General features: G+C 42.6%; 1 protein-coding gene across 7 annotated transcripts in view; it reads left to right on the forward strand.

Annotated features, from left to right (window-relative positions):
• The window catches only part of HMCN1 (hemicentin 1), a 179,696-nt gene that overhangs the window by 41,322 nt on the left and 117,238 nt on the right, over window positions 1-21,136 (forward strand). For all 7 annotated transcript variants that reach the window (XM_042033801.1, XM_042033800.1, XM_042033796.1 and 4 more), the window contains exons 5-10: window positions 1,903-2,074; window positions 3,219-3,325; window positions 6,391-6,511; window positions 6,997-7,260; window positions 7,518-7,662; window positions 18,902-19,023. In XM_042033801.1, coding sequence (XP_041889735.1) covers window positions 1,903-2,074; window positions 3,219-3,325; window positions 6,391-6,511; window positions 6,997-7,260; window positions 7,518-7,662; window positions 18,902-19,023 — 931 coding nt within the window. The remainder of the gene's footprint in view (window positions 1-1,902; window positions 2,075-3,218; window positions 3,326-6,390; window positions 6,512-6,996; window positions 7,261-7,517; window positions 7,663-18,901; window positions 19,024-21,136) is intronic.

The raw sequence follows: 21,136 nt of genomic DNA on the forward strand, positions 1-21,136 counted from the left end.
GAACTTTGCCATATACGTCATACAAAAAAGTGTCATGCTCATCTCACTCTGAGTAGAACATTGAAATTCCTTTGGAAGCATATTTGGACCCAGATGTGTAATTTGTAAAGTAGAACCTAAATGAGTTGGATCTTTTTGAAGCCTTATGATTCCTGTTCCAGGCTTGTCTAAAGCAAACACAAGTTGCTCCCTAGCTGGTGTCACCAGCTGTTGCACAAACCCCAGTTCTCTCTTGGGCCACGTTACTGCAGGGCTTTGAGCAGCACAGGCAATTTTACTGTGATTTTTTGGGTATGTTCTTTTGCAAACACGCCCAAGCACCTCACTCATGCACACCCTTGGGGAGGGGACACCTGGTCAGTGCGGTCTCACCCTGTGCTGGGAGCACTCAGCACGACTCAGGTGGGGCATTCCTTAGAGTGGAGGAGGAATCATTGATGAAAACCTGCCTCCACCATTTCAAATGTGTTTTCAATGACACCCTTCACTTATTTAAACTTATTTCATCTTAGCACAAAGGTTGCTGGGCATTAATACTGTAATGTATGAGAACAAGTACACTGGAATCTAGTTTCTATCACAAAGTCATCTCACACACAAACCTATAGCATATTTCCATTTTTTCATGGATAAAGTAGGTAAGTTATGCCCAATGAACCAGGGGAATGAGGTTCTTTTGAGCAGTGTGTTGAATTGGGTCCTAGGTTGAAGGACTTGCCCCAGAGACCCCCAGTACTGATGGGTAACACATCCAGGTTAGTTTATTGTTGGTTTCCAAGTTTTGAACTGACATAATCAGAAGATGGTTCTCCTTTACAAGATGTTTCTCAATGCCACCGTAGTCAACTGCAACTTAAGATCACGGTTCAGTATTACTGAGACTCACATTCACAGTGTTATACAAAGCCAATATTGCTTCAGTAGGATTTAAAAAATATGCTGCAGCTCTGTGATGTACAGAGGTGATGCAAAATCATATAGTTTGACAAACCAGGTATGTTTTTGGGGAGGTTGGATTGGTTGTGGTGGGTTTCTCTTGGCTGATTGTCGAGCTCCCTCTCAGCCACTTACCCCATGCAGAGGAGGAATGGGTTGAGGAAGCTTCTGGGTTGAGATAAAAACAGGGAAATCACCAGTTGTTGTTGAGGGCAAGACTAAGTTGACTTAAGGGAAATTAATTTGTTGCCAATTAAAATAGATATTTAATTATTCCTTCAGGCAGTGGGAAGCAAAGACAAGTAGGAACACCTTTGCCTCCACTTGCCCACCTCAACTTCTCCCCCAGTTCCTCCTCCCTTCTCCAGTGCCACCAGGAATTGTGGTCAGTACACAAGGGTTTCTCTTGGCTGCTCTTCCTCCTCACACCTTTCCTCTCCTTCACTGTGGTCTCTCCCATGGGCTGCTGTCCTGTCCCTGGCGTGGGAGCCTCCATGTCCTGCAGGGACATACCTTCCAAAGCCGTGTTCCCCTCTAGTCCCACCTCTGTGCTGTGCCTAACAGTAATTTGTATTAGGTGTTTTAGGGGAAAAAAGCCCTGGAAAAGTCCACAGATAGCAATTACTTGGTACATCTGGATGAGGAAATTTTCCTTGTTGCTTCATACAACTCAAACTTGGTGACTAGAAATGTCCATAGGTTTGTATCCCTAATTCCTTTTTAAAGGACCTGTGGTTGTTGTGTAGAGATGTATCCAGGTGTGCTAGTGTACTCCTTTAAACACCATGCTGACCATGGCTTTGCCAGTATCTTCTGTCAAAATTTCATTTCCTTTAAGTATTCACATTTTAAAAATAAATTAATACAGAATCTCTACAAGACAGTAGAGACAAGCATTTTATCAGAAACTGTTTCAACAGCCAGTACTGCTGACAGTATAGTAACAACTGTTCTTTTCTCTTCTAGGTGTTAAAATGGGTTGAAGAAGCAGTTCAAGCCTCCAAAGTGCATCTCTTGTCTACAGACCATCTGTCCATGGCTGTAAATACTTGGCAGATCCCTTTTGATCCCAGTCTGAAGGAAGTTACCGTGTCCTTGAGTGGTCCTTCACCAGCAATTGAGATTCATAATCCTTTAGGTGAAGTACTTTATACTTTCTTTTGTGATAGTGAAAAACGAGAAGGAAAAATCTCTTCTGATATTTCATTTTTTCCCCCAATATTCTATGTTTTTTTTTCACTTGGAGGACGCTGGAAAACTTCCTTATTCTGTCCACTTCATCTCGCCTCCATCTTCTTTGTTACTGTTTGTCCTTGCATTCCGAATTGCTGGGCACTTTTGCCTTTCATCTCTTTATGTATTCCCTGAACCATCATTTAAGGGTTGTACACGATGGTTTTATGTGAGGAGAGTTCAACCATGGTCTGGCTTTTTTGAGCTGTGAGAACATTTAGAACCAAACCTGTCTCCTCTGCCCATCTCCAGCTGAGCAGTGTGTGATAGGAAATGCCATGACAGGTTTGGAGCTAATTTGTAATTGAAGCTATTTTAAACAAATCTATTGTCTATTACTATGTTGATGCCTTAGGAACTTGGAACAGCACTCCAGAAATAAATTCAAATCATATTTTGTATTCTCTGAATGCCTTTTGCCTGAGGATGTAGCTTAAGTTTTAATATCTTGGAAATATTTTATGCCCAGGATGGGTTCCCTGCAATGTGGTCTGGTCTGTCCTGCACTGAGGCATTCTTGTTTACAGGAAAGAGATTTGCTCAGTGTCTGTATTCCAGCCATGCCAACACACAGTCCTGGGTGCAAGTGTCAGGCTTTGCTGAAGCTGTGACCCCTTTCTCATAGATCAGCTCCATGCATCTAAATCCACGGGGTTTCACTGCAATTACTCAAGGCATGTCTAATAGGTTTTGAAAATGGGCACTGGGACATCCCAGTCTCCACTTCCTCTTTCCCTTTAGTGCTGTGAAAGAGCCAGCTGAGTTTTAGGGCTGACGGTTCTTCAGGGTCAGCCTTGAGGACGCAAAATCCCTCTCTAGAGACCCAATTCCTGCACACAACCACCCACATATAAATGAAAGTTTTCAGTATTCTGTCAAAGAATTGTAGAGAATTTTGGCTGTTGTAAATGTCATTGACTGCTAAGTAGTAAGTCAAGTATCAGAAATACATTGGTACAAAACAACAACATTGTATTTACTCTCTGGTTTTTTTAAGCAATACTGTGTTTACTCCATCCTGTATTTACTTCCTGTTTCTGTTTTTTCAGGCAAGCAGCTCAGTAAGGGATCAAGACTGAACGAATTGCTAAATATCCACAACTCTGCGAAGGTAGTAAATGTCAAAGATCCAGAGCCTGGAACATGGACAATCAAGGTAAAGTTATTGCAGAACCCATGTATGATTGTCCTGTAGCATATAAGGGGGTTGTATAATGATTTACTATGTTATTTATCATAGATACTCACAGCTGTTTTACTGTGTTACAGTAAACGTCCTGTGATCTTGTATTTAATATTGTTGTATACCTCTTTATGTAGGTAAAGCTGTATGATCTCAGCTTTCCTAAACAGATGTGGAAACAAGCCTACTGGTGTGGATCCCTTCTGACTGAACTGTTCTATGGTAGCAGTGTAAATACTCTACAGTCATTTTTGGAGGGGAAGGCACCCGGGTGAGGCACTTTATAGGCAGTGCTGAATGGATCCTGCTGTGCATTGTCCCTACTCTAAGCACAGAGGTGTTTTGAAAAGGATCATTAATTCACATACATCCCTGGGGGAAGCTGTTGATCCTGCTGCAGAACTGCAGCTACAAAAGCGTGTTGAGCTCAGCAGCTCAGGGGAGAATTGTTTGAATGTCTGCCTAGGACGGGGGGCTTATCAAAAAGAGGGACAGGGACTTTTTATATGGGCAGATAGTGATGGGACAAGAGGGAAAGGTTTTAAACTGCCAGAGGGCAGGGCTGGATGGGGCTCGTGGGAAGGAATTGTTCCCTGTGAGGGTGGGGAGGCCCTGGCACAGGGTGCCCAGAGAAGCTGTGGCTGCCCCTGAAGTGTCCAAGGCCAGGCTGGACAGGGCTTGGAGCAACCTGGGATAGTGGAAGGTGTCCCTGCCCATGGCAGGGGTTGGCACTGGGTGACCTTTTAATGTTCCTTCCAATTCCATGATCCTATCACCAAAAGTGCTGAAAACTCCAGTACAGAGACAACCTGGTAGGCTGTTAAAAATGAAAAAGAAAAAGGTTTGGGTCCTGCTGGATATGGTAACATGAGCCACACTGGGTCCTGAGACCTTTTCCTACAGTCAGTGCCTTAGGATTCACTTCTGTCACTTGTTGGAGACTTTTAGGGTGAGGGATCAGTGCAGCAAACATGCAGTGCCCTGCAGCCCAGAGGGACAGTGCAGGAAGAGCCCTGTGTGCTCCTGGCTGTGTGATGTGAGCTGAGCCACTGGTGTGGGCCAGCACCTGAGTGCTGGGCTGCAGGAACTGCTGGGGAGGAGAGCCAACAGTCCCCCATGCCCAGGCTGCCACTGGTGGCATGCACTCCTGGCAGCAGGACAGCAGCCCTGCCATGCCACTGGTGGCATGCACTCCTGGCAGCAGGACAGCAGCCCTGCCAAGCCATCAGGCTGCTCCTGCAGGCAGGGCCTGAGAGTTTTTGGGGGGTTGGGAGGGTTTTTTGGCTTTTTTTCTAAGCTCAGAATAATGCTGTCTTCAGCTCTGTGGAGAGCATGAATAACACATTCAAATTGATGTATTTAAAAATGAAGAGCATCTCTTGAATATGTAGTTGAAATATTTTAATCTAACTTTTATGAGCAAGCCAGGTCATGCATTTCTTCATGATACCTGTATTTTGGGCAGTTTTTTGATGTTGTTTGCAAGACAGGAAAGCATCTGTCACAAATCTGTATTTGCTCTTTTGATGATACTCATCCAGCCTGGGAGGGGAAACACTAATGTACAGTCTCTGTAATCCATGTTCAACTAGAAATAATGAGAAGAGACCTAAAGATAACAGTTGGAAAGCAGTCCTGTGTGATAAGGCTAATTCCTGGTGTTTGCCTAGAGACCCCCAGATCCTAGACACGACAGTGAGAGATGTATTTATTTATATTAGGAAATGGTAAAATTTTATAAGGTTATTTTGGCCTTAAAACTCACAAATATCCAAAGGTCTGAGTACTTCATAAAGAGAAACGATTTCCTGGTATATTTTTCTGTGGATTGTTTACTTGGCTTTAGTCACTGGCTTGGCTTATTTAACACAAAGATTTTATGATTTAAGCTTTGTGAAAATTTTATTCACACCATAAGCTCCTTATACAGATGCACCAAGCTATAAAAACAGAACTTTATCACTGAGTTTGTCTAATGAAATTTTAACTGCCAATTAAGGCTTGATACCTTGAGTTGTTTGGCACAATTAAATATTTCTTTGTATTGTTAACAGCTGGCTTATGTAAAAAAGGCTTTAGTGGTGCTATTTCTGGAGTGAAAGGTTAACCAAATAGAAGGAAATATGTTGTTTTAATCAGATAGGCATCGATTTGTCATGGTGTCTAATGCCTGTCCCAAGGCTGTTAGTTATAAGAAACAACTGTTTAATTTGATACTCTCATGCAGTGGTGGCAGAGGGGTTCTCTGGAGTAACCTCTCTTCCAGAGGGCTGCAGGAATTTGAGAATGGACCAGGTAAAACTCCAGGGAAAGTTCAGTGGAACCTTCCAGACACTGGAAGAGTGTGGAAGTAGGTGAGGAGGAAAAGCCATGGGTTCCTCTGCACCTTTGGGAAGTAGCAGTTGACCTTTCTTTCTCTGCATAGAAACATAGGAAGTAACTTATAATTACTTTATCTTCTTTAAGATGAAAGACCAAAGCAGCTGTACTTTCCAGAACCTGAAGCTCAGGCTGTTCAAGGGTGATGGATGGGTGGGGGTGGTTCTGATTTGTTTTTTGGTGGTTGAAGCAGAATGACAAGGTGAGGGTACAAAGGTACAGACCAGAGGGGAGAGGTACCTGTGCACCCTCTGCTTTCCAGCTGTGCCTTTGGCTGGGGAAGAGAAGCACTTTTAATGCATAGATTTTTCTGTTGAGTTCTGATTCACTCACCATTTTCTAGTAGAATTTGTAACAGTAAGGTCCTAACTGCCAGATCACTGCCTTTGCAGGCACTAGCACGTGGCAAGGAGTTGTTGATTTGTTGGTGTTGTGATTTACTTCCAGGACAAACTGGCTCTCTTTGCTGACACGACAATTTTAGGGCCCAGGACGTGTAAGCAAAGCTTTACTTAAGGTGCTTTTCCTTAGAGCTTTAGCCATGAGGCTCCTGTATGTGCTGCTGTTAGCCATGCTGGAGTCTGTGCCTGAGCTCAGTGGCTGGCTCACACTCTGTGCGGTCCCTGCACTGCTGATTCCATGTGCTGGCTGTTTTGCAGACCTCGAGCAGCGGGAGGCACTCTGTGCGCATCACGGGGCTCAGCACCATCGACTTCCGAGCTGGCTTCTCCAGGAAGCCCACCTTAGACTTTAAAAAAGCATCCAGCAGGCCAGTGCAAGGTTTGTTTCCACTTTAGTCCATGTTAAATAGCTTCTAGCCTCCAAAATTGAGTAGAGCTCTATGATGAGCTTTGTGGTAACTCTGGGGATGCTGTGGGTTGGTTCCTGGGGGGGCTTTGTATCTGTGTGACATAAATATAAATATTTTTAACTATGCTTCAAAATTGCAGTGCTGTTTCTGTTATTTTTGGAGCATCAGAAAAAGGCCTTAGCCCTGGGGCATGGTGAGGAGTTAATAAGGAAGCTGCTATTTCAGAAACACCTTTTGGAAATCAGTAATTTAAACTCTCCCCAGCTGGGTCTACTCACAGCTAATAAGCAGAACACAGCTCAGCACAATTTAGCCTTTCCCTACTCAGTAGGTAAAGGCTGGAGCTGAATGCTGCATTCATGGGGTAGTGAGCCATGCAGATGGAATTTAATCTTTCATGTTTTAATTATCTGTTTTCTTTAGCACTTAAAATAGTGTGGTTTTGTTTTTCTAGGGATTCCTACCTTCGTGCTGCTGAATACCACAGGGATCCTGCTTCCAGCTAGAGTAGACCGACTGGAACTTCTGAGTATTACAGGGGAACTCCTTAAGACCTTGCCTGTGAAATACTATCCTGATAGAAAGCCCTATGGACTATGGAATATTTCTGACTTCATTCCACCAGATGAAGCTTTTTTTGTTAAAATAACAGGCTATGACAAGGATGGTTATCTTTTTCAGAGAGTTTCAAGTGTTTCGTTTTCCAGTATTATTCCTGGTAAGAGACTTTAACTTGAATTGACTGTGCATTTGTCTCATCTGAATCAATTAAAACTGAGATCTTGTATGCTTTTGTAACTTAAGCAAGTACTTCCTGTGCTGTTTCCTTCCAAAGTTCTGTCTCTAGTTCATGATGGTCAATACCTACTAAGTGGAGCTTTATCAGAAATTTAGCTTCCTTTTAATAAAAGGAAAGGATAAGATGTGTGTTAGTAGCTGTTAATATACTTTCTGGGGAATGTTTCCTTTCTTCAGATGCCCCCAAAGTTACAATGCCCATGAAGACTCCAGGATATTATTTACAGCCAGGCTCTGTTCCTTGCCATGTTGAAAGCCTTATACCTTTTACTCAGCGTTTTACTAAAGATGGCGTAAAACTGGGAGTAGATCAGTTCTTCAAGTAAGTAGCGACCTTTTTTCACAATGGTGCTTTATTTCCTGTTTATAGCTCATGATTTCTGTTATTATTTACTGCTATGTGCTGCCTACATCCTGCTACTTCCAGTCTGTTATTTTTGGTGCTATTCATAAGAGAGGCTGTATTTTATGGAGATATTGATAACATATATAGATATATCTATATGATATACTGAGGAGGGTGTACACTCTGTACATGTGATGGGATTTATAAGGTTCTGGCCAAAATTCCCCTCAGCTGTGTACTCTGAAATTATGATAAACTAAAAGTCTAGAAGGCAAATGGTTTTAATTTATGTTGTTAAAAATTACGCAAAATTGGTAACTAGCTTTGTTTATGAAATGCACCCCTCACTCTGGCCCCAGGGATACATAGAGGATGGGGCATACATTAATTTGTTTGATTTTTAATGCCTTTCCTGGATGCCCTAGAAGTATGTCCTATGACCTGCCCTAGAAACTTTCATCTTCAGAAAATCTCTCAAAATAGGAAAATTTATGTGGGATATACCAGAAGGCTCTTCACATTTCTGTATAGAAAAAGAATTGTGTGCCCTTTCTGTGTAGGGTGAGAAAAGAATAATTTAAAAAAAGGTAAATTAGTTAAAATACTCATAAAGTGCCCCTTTTAATGCTGTTTGTCAAAATCAAAAGGGAAGTGTATACTAGTAAACAGTGTCAGCAGCCTCCTGTGCAGCCCAAAGCACCTCAGGAGCAGACTGAAGACTGAACTCTGCATTCCCCAGCAGGTACAGCATACCCAAGTGACTGCATCCTGCAGCTCCCTTGTGCACTGCTGGCAGTATGAAGTGCTGCAGCTTTGGTGTGGTTTGGTTTTTAATGAGGTGCCACTGAGACATTGTCAGCCCCAGCACAGCACCTACTTGGGCTGCTGTGTAATGTTTTCCATCCCTTAGGTATCAAACCCCACGCTTCTCCTTGTTCTTCACACATCCAGCACCGCTGATTCGGCTGCATTTTTCTTTTTCCTGTTACAGAGCAGATGAATGAACTCATCATCCAAGTTAATTTAACAAAACATGTCTCAAGCCAGATATTGTTGGTCACAGTTAAATAGGATCTAGTTCAGCTTGGCTTGTTTGCCTCTTATTTGTAGTGTAGTTCCAGGCAGGGTTTGTCCAGCTTAGTAGTTCAGTGCAGGTTTGAGCTCTAGTATTCCTCTGCACTGAATGAGTTTTGTTTTGGTGTTGAGATGTCTTTACTCAACTGTTTTAATATTTATTTCAAAACCTAAATGGTTTACAAGTTGAATATCATATTTCTATTGTGACAGTTGTCTATGTGAAAATACCCTTAGAATACTACAGGTTCGGGGTTCCTGAGAAGAAGAGACTTTGAAATTCAAATATTGTTTTTACTTTGGTTCCAGAGGTACTATCAGCTGCAATAATAATTCCTAATTTTAAAAGAGTAACATGTTAGGGAAAAGAAATTTTTGTAGAATGGTAACAGCTTTTTTCCTACCTTTCTGCATCCTATAGTAGTGTAGTAAGAAAATTTGGATTTTGCTTAATATCCCAGTGCATTTTTGACCAGTCTGATACAGCAGGACAAGAGAAGTAGTTGAGCACCTCATTCCAGTGGGGAATCAGTGGGAATGGAGCACTAAAATGTCTTTACAATCTATTCTGTACTATAAATAGCTGATCCCACCAATCCTGCAGGGATTAGAATTAGCAAAAATAAGACATGAAATTCTGACAAGAAAGGCAATTCCTGTAGTTAATCAAAATAACAATCATGATAATTTAAAAAATCATTCATAATCCACTGATGTTTGTGGTTGGTATTCAAGTCCAGTAAACCATGCAGAATATATCCCTCCAAACCATGTGCTAAAAAGTGAAGTTATAGGTTTCATTTCTCCCTGTGAGCCACAGTGAGGTGCTGGTGAGTTCCCAGCTGGTTCTTGAGCGGGGTGGTGGGGAGTGTCCAGGAGGTGAGGTCAGATACAACCCGAGCACCACCGTGAGGTCTGCAGTGACTGAGAACCAGGGGGGTCATTTGGGCTTTGGAGTTTCAATGATTATAGTTCCCCAGGTGCCCAGACAAAGAGCCCAATCAGCAGATTGCATGTGCAGTAGAATGAATTTGGTAGGTAATGGTGGTGCTGGAAGGTGCTGAGTTATCCCATGACACGTGCTGTGACTTGTGTGCAGTTACACCTCCTTACCCAGTGCCCACATGTGCAGCAGATGCCCCAAGCTGTGTGTTAGTCCTTGCTGCCAGTGTTGGTTTGATTTTTAAATTTTTTTTTTGATAGCCCACCACAGGTCTTTGTTTTGCCGAGCTGTTCCACCCCTGGACATGTTTCCCTTTGTGCTTCTGTTCTCAAGGCTTCCATGTTTGACATCTGGTGTATAGCACGAGTCAAGAAGGAAGCAGAACAGGATTCCCTAACCTCAGTTTTAACATACTTTCCATGAAATAGTGTGGCTGTTGTCAGGGCAGACATAAAAGCCACACTGGTCGTAATCCATAGTCGAAAGGTAGAAAGATTGTTTATTTTCTCTACTTTTCTTATACCTCTTCACAATAGCTGTGGCCTAATTTAAGATTGGCTGCTTAGCAAACAATGACAAGGCTGTCTAACAAACAGTGACCATTCAGACCATAAAACAGTCAGCTATACAAGCAAAAGTATAGTTGCTACATATTATCCACAAGTTCTTTCTTGTACGCTCTCAATGTCCCATAACAAGAACATCCTCCTTTTGTGTCCAGAACATCTTCTCTTATTGATTATCTTCTTGGCCTTCTCTGTGGGTTTTACTGAAGCTGCAGAATTTCACTGTAATATTCTCACGGGTAAATTCTGACTGGTTTCAGGTCTGACTCTGTGAGACTGTCAGTCTGGCTGTCAATCTCCTCAGATCCCCCTCTTTGTTTTTGTATTACAAAGGCAGTGGTTATTGACTTTTGCAGGGCCCTTTGCAAAAAAGGCAAATAGACATGGCACCATGAGCAGGATGCAAAAAAATAACCAATAGGATCAGGTATCAGATTTTGAGCAGATTTTTTGACCCATCTTGCAATTTGCCAATTGCCAAACAAACTATTGAGCCAATCAGATTCTGATTCTTCACACAATTTTGACACACTTGTTTGTAATTCCTTAATGTGGGCATGAATAGATTTTGAATGATCAGACAAATTCATACAACACATTTCATCAAAATCTTCACATCTATGTCTATGTGCTAGCAACAGAGTATCAATAGCAGCTCTATTTTGCAGTGTAGCGTGCCTTACTGAACCAACATCTGTTAATAATCCGGCTAAAGCAAGCGAAGTGGCGTTAGCTTGCCAAGCTAACCAACATCCTAACTTGTTTAACAGTCCCAATGCTTTAGCAGCTGTTACATGTGGAGAAAAGAAGGAAACAGCCCATCGAGTACCTGATGGCCAAAATTTGGTGTTGTCATCACAATCAGGGGCAAACGCATGGATTCTACGTTTTCCCCTCCGTGGTTTATGCTGTAAAATCATAGATGTGTTAGGTGTTAACAGTGAGAATCATCCTAAGCTGCAAGGACCTCCCTTGATGTGTGATGGAATCACAGCCCATGTTCAGTCTCTGCAAATAAAAAACACCCCTGGTGGCAAAGCTAGAGGAACAGTAGTAGAGTGTGAAATATGTGGTGAACTATAATTGCACCAGGCACTTTAATTTGCAAATATGGGTTGGTGAGGAGAAACATCCCATACTTTGGACTGATCAGAGTAATTAAACTTAACACAAAGGCCTATTTTCACAGATCCTAAAAGCTCTATTTCTTGCAGCTCAAGAGTTGCACGGGGAAGGTATGAAACCCATTGATCCCAAGCATCAGCGTGATTGCGTGATTGTAAAAGCTTGCTAACTGTCCTAGGCTTTGGCCAGTCATCTATCAGCAAGCCAACAAGGCAGGTAGGAGAAGGATTGTCAGGAGTAGCAGTGGCTAAGCACAGAGTATCTTGCCCCGTCGCATTGGCTAGGGTAACCCACACATTGGTTCTCGGCTGACTAACAGGCCAAGCAGAAATAGCAGGCACTAAGCTCAGCAAAACTGACAAGTACCATATTGGCACCTGCATTTTTCTGTTATCATTGCCATTTGCACTCCAGTACATCTCAATGCAAGCCAATACCCCTTGATCACAAGGATATACAGTGTGATTCAGTCCTCCTTGGTCACCTGTGCTAGACGCTTTCTCTGGTCAGAGGTAGCTCGAACTATGCTGCCAAGGTCATCTCTGTGTTGCTGTTATCCTCAGGATTTGGCCGAACAGGCGGTGGGATATTCTGCCGCAGATCAGGACGCACACACCTTGCTGGCACCCACCGTGGTCCAGTATCTGTGGAAACACAAGCGTATCCACGTCCCCAAGTGACAAGGTCCCAGGGGCCTTCCCACTCACTGGTAAGCAAGTTCCTTACCCATACTTTAGCTCGAGGCAAATGTGTTTCACTGGTGCACTGCAAGGAATAAAACTGATTTAAAATTGAGGGATTGTTTGAATGAGCCAGTATGGTCAAGTGATTTATGGTATATACAGCTTTCAAAAGTCTGGACTGTGGGGTTTCCCCTTGCATTCTCCCTTTTTGTTTTTCTAAAACAGTTTTAAGTGTGTGATGAGCACGTTCAACGGCAGCCTGACCAGTGGGAGAATGAGAAATACCAAATTTGTGAGAGATGCCTCACAGACATAAAAAATTCCTAACTTTCTGAGAGGCGTAGGCTGGCCCATTGTCAGTTTTCACACAGGCAGGTATGCCTAAAGCAGCCAAGGCTTGCTGCCAGTGCAAAATTACATCATGGACCTTTTCTCCAGCATGGGCAGAAGCCCATATAACAGAAGAAAGGGTGTCAATGGATACATGTACATATTTAAAACGACCAAAATCTGAAATGTGTGTAACAACAGTCTGCCAAAGCTGTAGGGCCAAAAGACCACGGGGATTTACTCCAAAGGGTAAAGGTCCATTAAAGTTATGACAATCTGGGCAAGCACTAACAATAGCACGAGCTTCTGTAGGTGTTAGCGAAAACTGTTTATACAATGTGCGCGCATTTTGATGAAAAAAGGCATGAGATGCTTTAGCCTGGGCTAGTTTATCTGTCTGAGGAACTGCCCAAACAGGATTAGCTAATGCATCAGCATGAGCATTACCTTCTGCAAGAAATCCTGGTAGGTTTGTATGGCTTTTAATACGCAAAACATAAAAAGGATACATGCGTTGCAAAACAGCTGTCCATAAAGCCTTTAACAAAAGAAACAAATCAGCATTATTAACTTCTTTTAAAAGGGAGCAATTTACTCGTTGTACAACATCTGCAACATAAGCTGAGTCAACAATTAGGTTAAAAGGGTCATTAAAATGATGAAAGGCCACAGTAAGTGCTTTTAATTCAACCAATTTTGCGGATCCAGTACCCTGACCCTGCAAAGTCTGCCATCCCTCCTCATTTTTCCAGGTGACAGTTGCTGTTCCTGTTTTTCCTGACCCATCTGTAAATACTGTAGGCCCATCTACAGGAGTACGACTTAATTTAGGTTTTGCTGATAATGGGGTGGTATTCAGTGATTGTAGTAACTTATGACTGGGAAAATGGTAATCAATTTGTTCTGTGCAGCTCTGCAGCGCGTTCTGCAGTGCAGAACTATTGGCCAAGGACCACTCAAAATAATCTTGCTGAATAGGAATAGTAAATTCAGCAGGATCTTTGGCAGCAATTTGCAGGCATCAGTATCTACACTTAATAATTAACTGAGCAATAAATTAAAAAATTTTAGTGACTGTTTTTTTAGGTTTGTGAGATAAAAACATCCATTCTAGAATACGCAATGGGTCAGGGGACCAATGATCAGACCATTGTGCAATAATATCTGTTGGATGAAATTCTGGAATTACAACAAAAACAATGATATAAATGTCAGGGTCCACACGGTACACATGGTGATTGGAAATAGTTTGTTGCACTTTATCTAAGGCTTGTTGAGCTTCAGGGATAATCTTGGTGAGTTTAAATCTGAGTCTCCGGCTAATATATTAAACAAAGGAGAAAGTTGTGCAGTGGTGAGTCTTAAATAGGGACACAGCCAATTAATGGTTCCTAACAATTTCTGTGCATCATTTAGAGTGTGCACTGTAGTGTCAAATTGAGCAGTTTGAGGGCATATGGTACGTTCAGGTATTTTTAATCCCAAATATTTGCAGGGTGCTTCTGTTTGGATTTTTTTCAGGTGCAATCTGCAATCCATATTTGTGCAGAGCCTTTAAAAGCTCTGGCTGTATGTTTTGCAAATCTGTTTGCAAGGAGATGCTATCAGTATGTCATCCATATAGTGATAGCAATAACTGCTAGGGTATTGTTCTCTAATAGGCGATAGAGCTTGGGCCACATACATTTGACAAATAGTTGGACTGTTTTTCATACCTTGTGGTAAAACTTTCCATTGATATCATTTTACAGGTGCAGCACTGTTAACAGCTGGTACTGAAAATGCAAATTTTGGTGTATCATCAGGATGTAAGGGAATCGTAAAGAAGCAATCTTTCAAATCAACAACTAAAATGTCCCATGTTGCAGGAATCATAGTAGGAGATGGCATGCCTGGTTGCAGTGCACCCATACTTTCCATGACTGCATTAATGTGTCTCAGATCATGCACCAATCTCCATTTGCCTGATTTCTTTTGAATCTCAAATACAGGAGTATTCCAAGGGCTGACAGATCGCTCTATGTGCCCTTGCGATACCTGCTCATCAACTAAATTTTTTGGGGTGGCGAGTTTCTGTTGTGTTAGAGGCCACTGTCCTTGCTGCACGTGATGGTCAGTTAACCATCGTAGAGGTGTTACTGGCTGGCAACCGCCCTTCTGCACAATGACCCCTATTAAAAATTGGTGCCAATTGCAACTCTCCAAGTGGCTAAAACGTCACATCCCCATAAATTTAGAGGCTCAGCAGTCGCATGTGGGCCAACTGTAGCAAACTGGTTGTCTGGACTTTTTATGAGCACAAAATATGTACTTAAATAACTTTGTGTCATTTCTCCAAGACCCACAATTGAATTTCCCACTGCAGTGACCGGCCAGGAGTTCGGCCAGTCGTGATGTGAAATCACTGTGACATCTGCTCCCATATCAATCAACCCTTTGCTCTTAACAGTCTGTGGCTGTGGCCCTTCAGTGTTAGCTCGCAAATCAGTTGTGGTCTCTGCTCGGAAAGTTGTTGAGTCCAAAAAACCTGAGGCATGCCGGTAGAACCAAAGCCTTGGTCCCCTCTCTCTTTAAGTCTGGTCCTGGGAACACAAGACTTGAAAGGTACAAGTTGAGCAATTCGAGTATGAGCAGGTATGACTGCAGAAGGAGTGGGTGTAGAAACCATTGCACATATTTGTCCTATAAAGTCTGCATCAATTACTCCTGGATGCACAAAAATCCCTTGCAAAGTAGCACTGGATCTTCCTATTAGCAAAGCACCTAAATTTTGTCTTACAGGGCCATGTGCATCTAAAGGCACTTCATGAACTGCAGGAGAGTCTATAATTACTGTGTCAGCGGTGCAACCATCCATCCCTGCTGAGCCTTTTGTTCCGCCAGCAAGCTTGTCACATAAACCTGTGCTGGGCTCAGCGGTTCTTGGGGAAGCATTTATGTTTGAACACGCTGTCCCCTCACATTCAGTCAGCAGTTTCCCTGATTTTTGAGAGGCTGTCCATTGGCTTGGAAACGGGATCTACATTGTTTCGCATAATGTCCTGGTTTAGCACATTGATTCCACAGAACTGCTCTCGGAGCTACTTTGTTATTGGCAACTTTGTTAGTTGCTCTGGAGGACAGAGTTCTGTGAGGGCTCTGAGATTTAAAATGACCAGGCTGTCCACAGCTGTAGCAGTTATGTGCCATTTTAATAGCTTCAGCAACAGGTGTAGTAACAGACTCAGACAGCATAGCCATTTGGTGTTGTGCAGTCCCTATTTTTGTACATGCATTAATCATATCATGCAATGAGGGCTTTTTCATAGGTACCAAATCAATAGCTTTCCTACATTCCTCATTTGCATTTTCTTGTGCCATTTGCAAAATTAAAGCTTCTTTTATGTCTGCATCTACTATTTGTTTTTCTATTGCATCCTGAAGGCAGTCTAAATGGCTATAAAAGTCTCATTAGGGCTGTTTGATAGTTGTGTAGCTTTTCCCAGGAGCTGACATGCTCGCTATTTTAAACAGAGCCTGCAAAGCATGATCATGGGATTGCGCTAGGATCAAAGGGTGCAGGCGAGCCTGCAGCTGAGGCTCGTCCAAGGGGTGCAACCCCATTAATTGAGGCAAACCTGCACCAAACTGAGGATCAGCCATTGGCAATCACGTATTATTTAGAGCAGTCTCCTTACAAAAAGCTCTCCACTCAGTCTCAAACACAGTATACTGAACTGGCATGCAAAGCAATCTAGCAGTCTGCTTTAAATCACAGGGAGTTAACTCTTCACTTGTTATGAATTTCAGCATTTTTGTCACAGCAGGGACAAAAATGCTGAAATTAGGAATTGGTAGCAAGTTGGCGTAGCTCAGATAATACTTGCCAGTTAAATGGAACATGCTGATCAGGAGCTTGACCCCTGCCTCTGATAACTGGGAAAGCAGAAATTACAGTCTTGTGGCTCTTTTGACTCTGGTGATTGCTTAATGATCTTAAGTTTTTTTGCGGCTTCAAAATTTTTATGAGACAAAGCTGTGAGCCTGATATCTCTCCAAACAGCAGCAGGATCTCACATGCCCTGAGTTTCAGATATGGGTTGCAAAGTTAAGGTATCTCTATAAAGCAAGCTATCATTTTGAACCCCTGGCACAGATTCCTTTGCGCCTTGTACAAAAGGATTAGTAGCAGCAGACAGTGGGGGTGCAGCAGCAGGCAGTGGGGGTGCTGATGGCACGCTCTCATTTTCACCTTTTTCATCACTGTCACCCCTGCTGGCTGGTGGTAAAGGTAGATCAAAGGGGTTTGTAGGGACAGGGGGGAGAAGTGGAGTGAGAAACAGGATCCGAAAAGGAGGAGGCAAAGCCCTCCACGGCTTGGGTATTGGAAACAATACAGGTCTTTCTTCACCAGCCTGTGCCCTGCCACCCCCTCCCACTGCAGTGTTTCCAGTCCCACCAGCATTATCTGTGTTTGTTCCCTCTGCCAGGGCAGCTGCAGTGTCTTGCTCTTTTTTCAGTTCTTTCAAAGTGTCTAAAACTAACCTCCATGTCATCATAAATTCTTTAACAGTATCATCTCCTCTGGAAGCAAGGTCGAGAATATGCCATCCTACTGCTTCCCAAGTTCGGATACTAGAAGTGTTGACACGTGTCATCTCAATCCCTTGACTTTTGCACCAAAGTAGCAGTCTTTGCAATATCAGCTTATCATATTTTACACCATGTTGTTTTAACATTGACATCCATATATTAATTATTGAATTTTCCTCCTGGGATGTATTTGCTCCCATTTTGTTATCAATGGGCTCACCTTTAAAAGGTTGCAGTCCGATCCAGATCTTTGGTAGCTCTCCTCGTTACTTTTCTTCCCGTCTCCCCTGTTCTCCGCACAGGCTACCTGCCCTCCAGGCAGGCTCTTTGAATCATGTCTTGGGGTCACCACATGTGGCTGTAGTCGAGGCAGACGTAAAAGCCACACTGGTCATAATCCATAGTCGAAAGGTAGAAAGATTTTTTTATTTTCTCTACTGCTATTCTTATACCTCTTCACAATGGCTGTGGCCTAATTTAAGATTGGCTGCTTAGCAAACAATGACAAGGCTGTCTAACAAACAGTGACCATTCAGACCATAAAACAGTCAGCTATACAAGCAAAAGTATAGTTGCTACATATTATCCACAAGTTCTTTCTTGTACGCTCTCAATGTCCCATAACAAGAACATCCTCCTTTTGTGTCCAGAACATCTTCTCTTATTGATTATCTTCTTGGCCTTCTCTGTGGGTTTTACTGAAGCTGCAGAATTTCACTGTAGTATTCTCACGGGTAAATTCTGACTGGTTTCAGGTCTGACTCTGTGAGACTGTCAGTCTGGCTGTCAATCTCATCAATAGAGGAGTTTCTCACTCGTCGTTTGGAAGAAACACCACCTTATTCTTTAGTGCTGGCAGTTGCTGCCATGTTCGTGTGCCAGCATTGCACTGGGAAGTGTTATAGATTTGATGCATGAGATACTAGGTTATCTAGAGTAAGTATGAAGTAAGAGGGAACAAGTAGGAAGCCATTTAAGGTCACCGTACACTGTTTTCATTTGTTGTCGGGTTGGATTGTCTGTCTCATGGGTGCTACAGCATTGAACTGCCATGCATATTCCAAGTCTCTTTTTCCTTCTGTATCCTTTAAGGGCTGATAAATCAATCTATTCAGACAAACAAAGGGGTCATTAATGTAGTGTTTTCCTGTAATGTGGCAATGACTTGCCAAAGCTCTCACAGATATTTTGGTGCTTATCAGTTTTGTTTATGTGCCATAGCAACAGGCCATGGGGAGCACTGGGACACTGCAGAACCACTGGTTTGCTCATTTATGTTGTCCTCTGTGTGTCTGTAGCACCAGGAATTTATAAAATGTGGTTTTGAATCACGAGAAACTGAGAATGTTTGTTTTGAAGCACGCGTAACCAGCCTGTGTAGCTACACTTTTATTTTCTTCTTGCTTTCACATTGTGTGTGATACTAACATGGTGTCACTGCCCAGCAGCCTTGGCCTTGCTGGGATCTAGAGAAAACCTGTGGTGGTTCTCCGGATTCCTGTGAGTTTGGGAAGCTCAGGTGGGAGGACGAGCCCTTGTTGCCTTTGCTGCTAAGAGCCATGGGTTTGGTACCACATATTGGCTCTGCACAGAAACTTGCTGGTTTCAAGGAATGTGTCTTCCCAGGTGGTAAATACAACAGAGCACAAGCAGCTGAGGGAATGACAGCAAATACACTGCCTTTGGGTATTGTGTGACAACTGTTGGCTTGTTAAAGGTTTATTTTATGATGTGCAAGTGGGACATTCTGCAAAATCTTATGAGAAAGTATCATCCATAAAGTGACATCCAGTTTGATTCAGCAGAGGGTTTGTCTTGCCTCTTAATGATTGTGATACTCTCCTGTGTCTGCAGTCAGGAAACGAAGCAGGTGTAGCTCTTGGTGCCTTGAGGGATTCAATGAGTGCCCTTTTCTCCTGCAGAGAATCATCCAGCATGACCTGGGACATTGCCCAGGTGTCCGTGTCCGACGAGGGTTTTTACGAGTGCGTGGCCACCAGCACCGCGGGGACAGGACGCGCGCAGACATTCCTCGATGTGTCAGGTGGGTCCCAGCCGCCCTTCTGGGGCGAATTACTTGGGCTCAAACACTTGAGACAGCACTTGGGGCCAGTAGAATACCTTCCCACTTTTAAGTGTATTTTTAATTACTGTGTTTTTTCCTCACTCATGTCCACAAGTGAGCTGAGGTTTATTCAACAAACCTGTTTTAAATATCAGTGTTGGTTTGGTTTTAGTTCCTGCTATCAGTTGGACGTGCAGAATAGGTCTGACCTGTAGAATCCGAAACGTAAATCTCAGATTTCAATTGTTCTCATTTTTATTTCAGTTGGTAGCAATTATATGTTGGCTTGATTGCATGTATGTGTTATCAGATGGACAAGGAAGTACAAAAATGGTACTCAAATTTCTGCTTTTTTACAATACAAAACTCAGTAAATTGTTAGAAATCTCATCTCTTACCTTGAATTTCTTAAAAGTAGTGACAAAGGTGAGGAAGTAAAATGAATGAGGTAAAAATAGGGCTAATCACAAAGATAATTTTGAGTAAACAGTAGGCTTATTTCTGTCTGTGGGTGGGTGGATGAAACCCCTGCCCATACTACAGCAAGTTTTGTCACTTAATTTTTCATAGTTGCAATGCAACCAGAGTGGGAGGGGAAAAATAATTTCTGGTTTGTAACAAAGATCCATTCTGTACAGCCTTGTGTTGGTGTTGATCAGATACGAGTCTCGGAGCAAGTGAAAGCTGTTGCTGGTGAGCTGGAGAAACACTGGAGCAGTTAATTTTCTGTGACAGGAAGGATGGGAGAACTCAAAACATTTTCAACTCAGGGTTTCATGTAAGGGCTTGAAATTGAAGTTGTCTTGCCTCTTATCTCCTGCAGTAGCTACTCCAGGTAAATTAACCTGGATTATGAATCACAGAATCACAAAACAATTTGGGCTGGAAGGACCTTTGGAAGTCACTTAGTCCAACTCACAGCTCAAAGAGAATTAGCTTCCAAGCTTGATTATGTTTTTCAGGAGTTTGTCCAATCAATTTTTGAATGTCCCCAAGGGTGGAGATTTCACAAGTTCATGGGCAGCCTTCAGTGCTTAACTACCCCCACTAGGAAAATATTTTGTATGTCTGATCAGAATTTCCCCTGCTGCATGTTATGAACCAAGACTCTCATCCTTTTTTTTTTTTTTTCTTTCCTCTCCCGTGCCCTGAGAAGACTCTAATTGTGTATTCCCTAAAACAGCCCTCTCAGTAGCTGAAGAGAGTGGCTCAATAATCCTTCACCTTCCCTTTTCCAGGCAAAGATGTTCCTTTCATTGCACTATGACCAAATTCAAAGAAACCAGTGTGAGATCATTGATTTTATGCAAGGCAAAGTTTGTAGAGAAAGAGCCCTCTTGGACCAAGGGGTGAATTTGAGGAGAGCAACATCCTTTTATTCACACAAAGTAGTGAGTAGAACTGAACAGTAGCATCTGGGCTTACCCAAGTCCTGGTTCTAGAGCACTGATTTATATTTTGGCCACAAAAATCTTTTAAGCAGAAAGGATATTCCCAGATGCTTGTTCCAAACCATGGCTTGGAGGGCAAGCAGTTGTGGGCATAAAGATTCTCAGTCTGGAAGTTGCAACCATTCTCCTCACCAAAGAGACACCTGAAAGAGAATCCTGACCTTTTTCTTGTGATGTTGGTAGCACTTGAAAGTCAAGAGTAATAAGGGGGAAAACTCCCATATCCTCTCACTTACAGAGCATGAGAGATGGCCTGGGACTGAGTCACTGTGTAAACATGACAATTCGTTCTGTTCAGAGCCCTGCAGAGGATTAATGGGAGGGAGGTGCTTTGAAGTCCTTGTGTACAAATATTTGCAAGAAAATTACTTGAAATTTCTTCTTGAAGCAAAGTAAACAATCTTTTCAAGTGTTCTTGGTTTACCCAGCTGACAGACAGTATATCACAGATAATCCATTCTGGCAACTGCTGTGTGAAAGATGTTGGAGCTGTGCCAACATTTTCCGATTTCACAGAAAGCAAACACTTGAGTTTGTCTTTGTTTTATTCCTATTAAATCTTTAAAATGTCAAATGGATCGTTAGCTTGTGCAGCACCCTAACTGAAGGGCCAGTAAAGTGCTGGGAGATGGCTGAGTGTG

Source organism: Corvus kubaryi, unplaced genomic scaffold (assembly GCF_017639235.1).
Source record: "Corvus kubaryi isolate FWS band 111438036 unplaced genomic scaffold, C.kubaryi_AGA036_p1.0 37361, whole genome shotgun sequence".
NCBI lineage: Eukaryota > Metazoa > Chordata > Aves > Passeriformes > Corvidae > Corvus > Corvus kubaryi.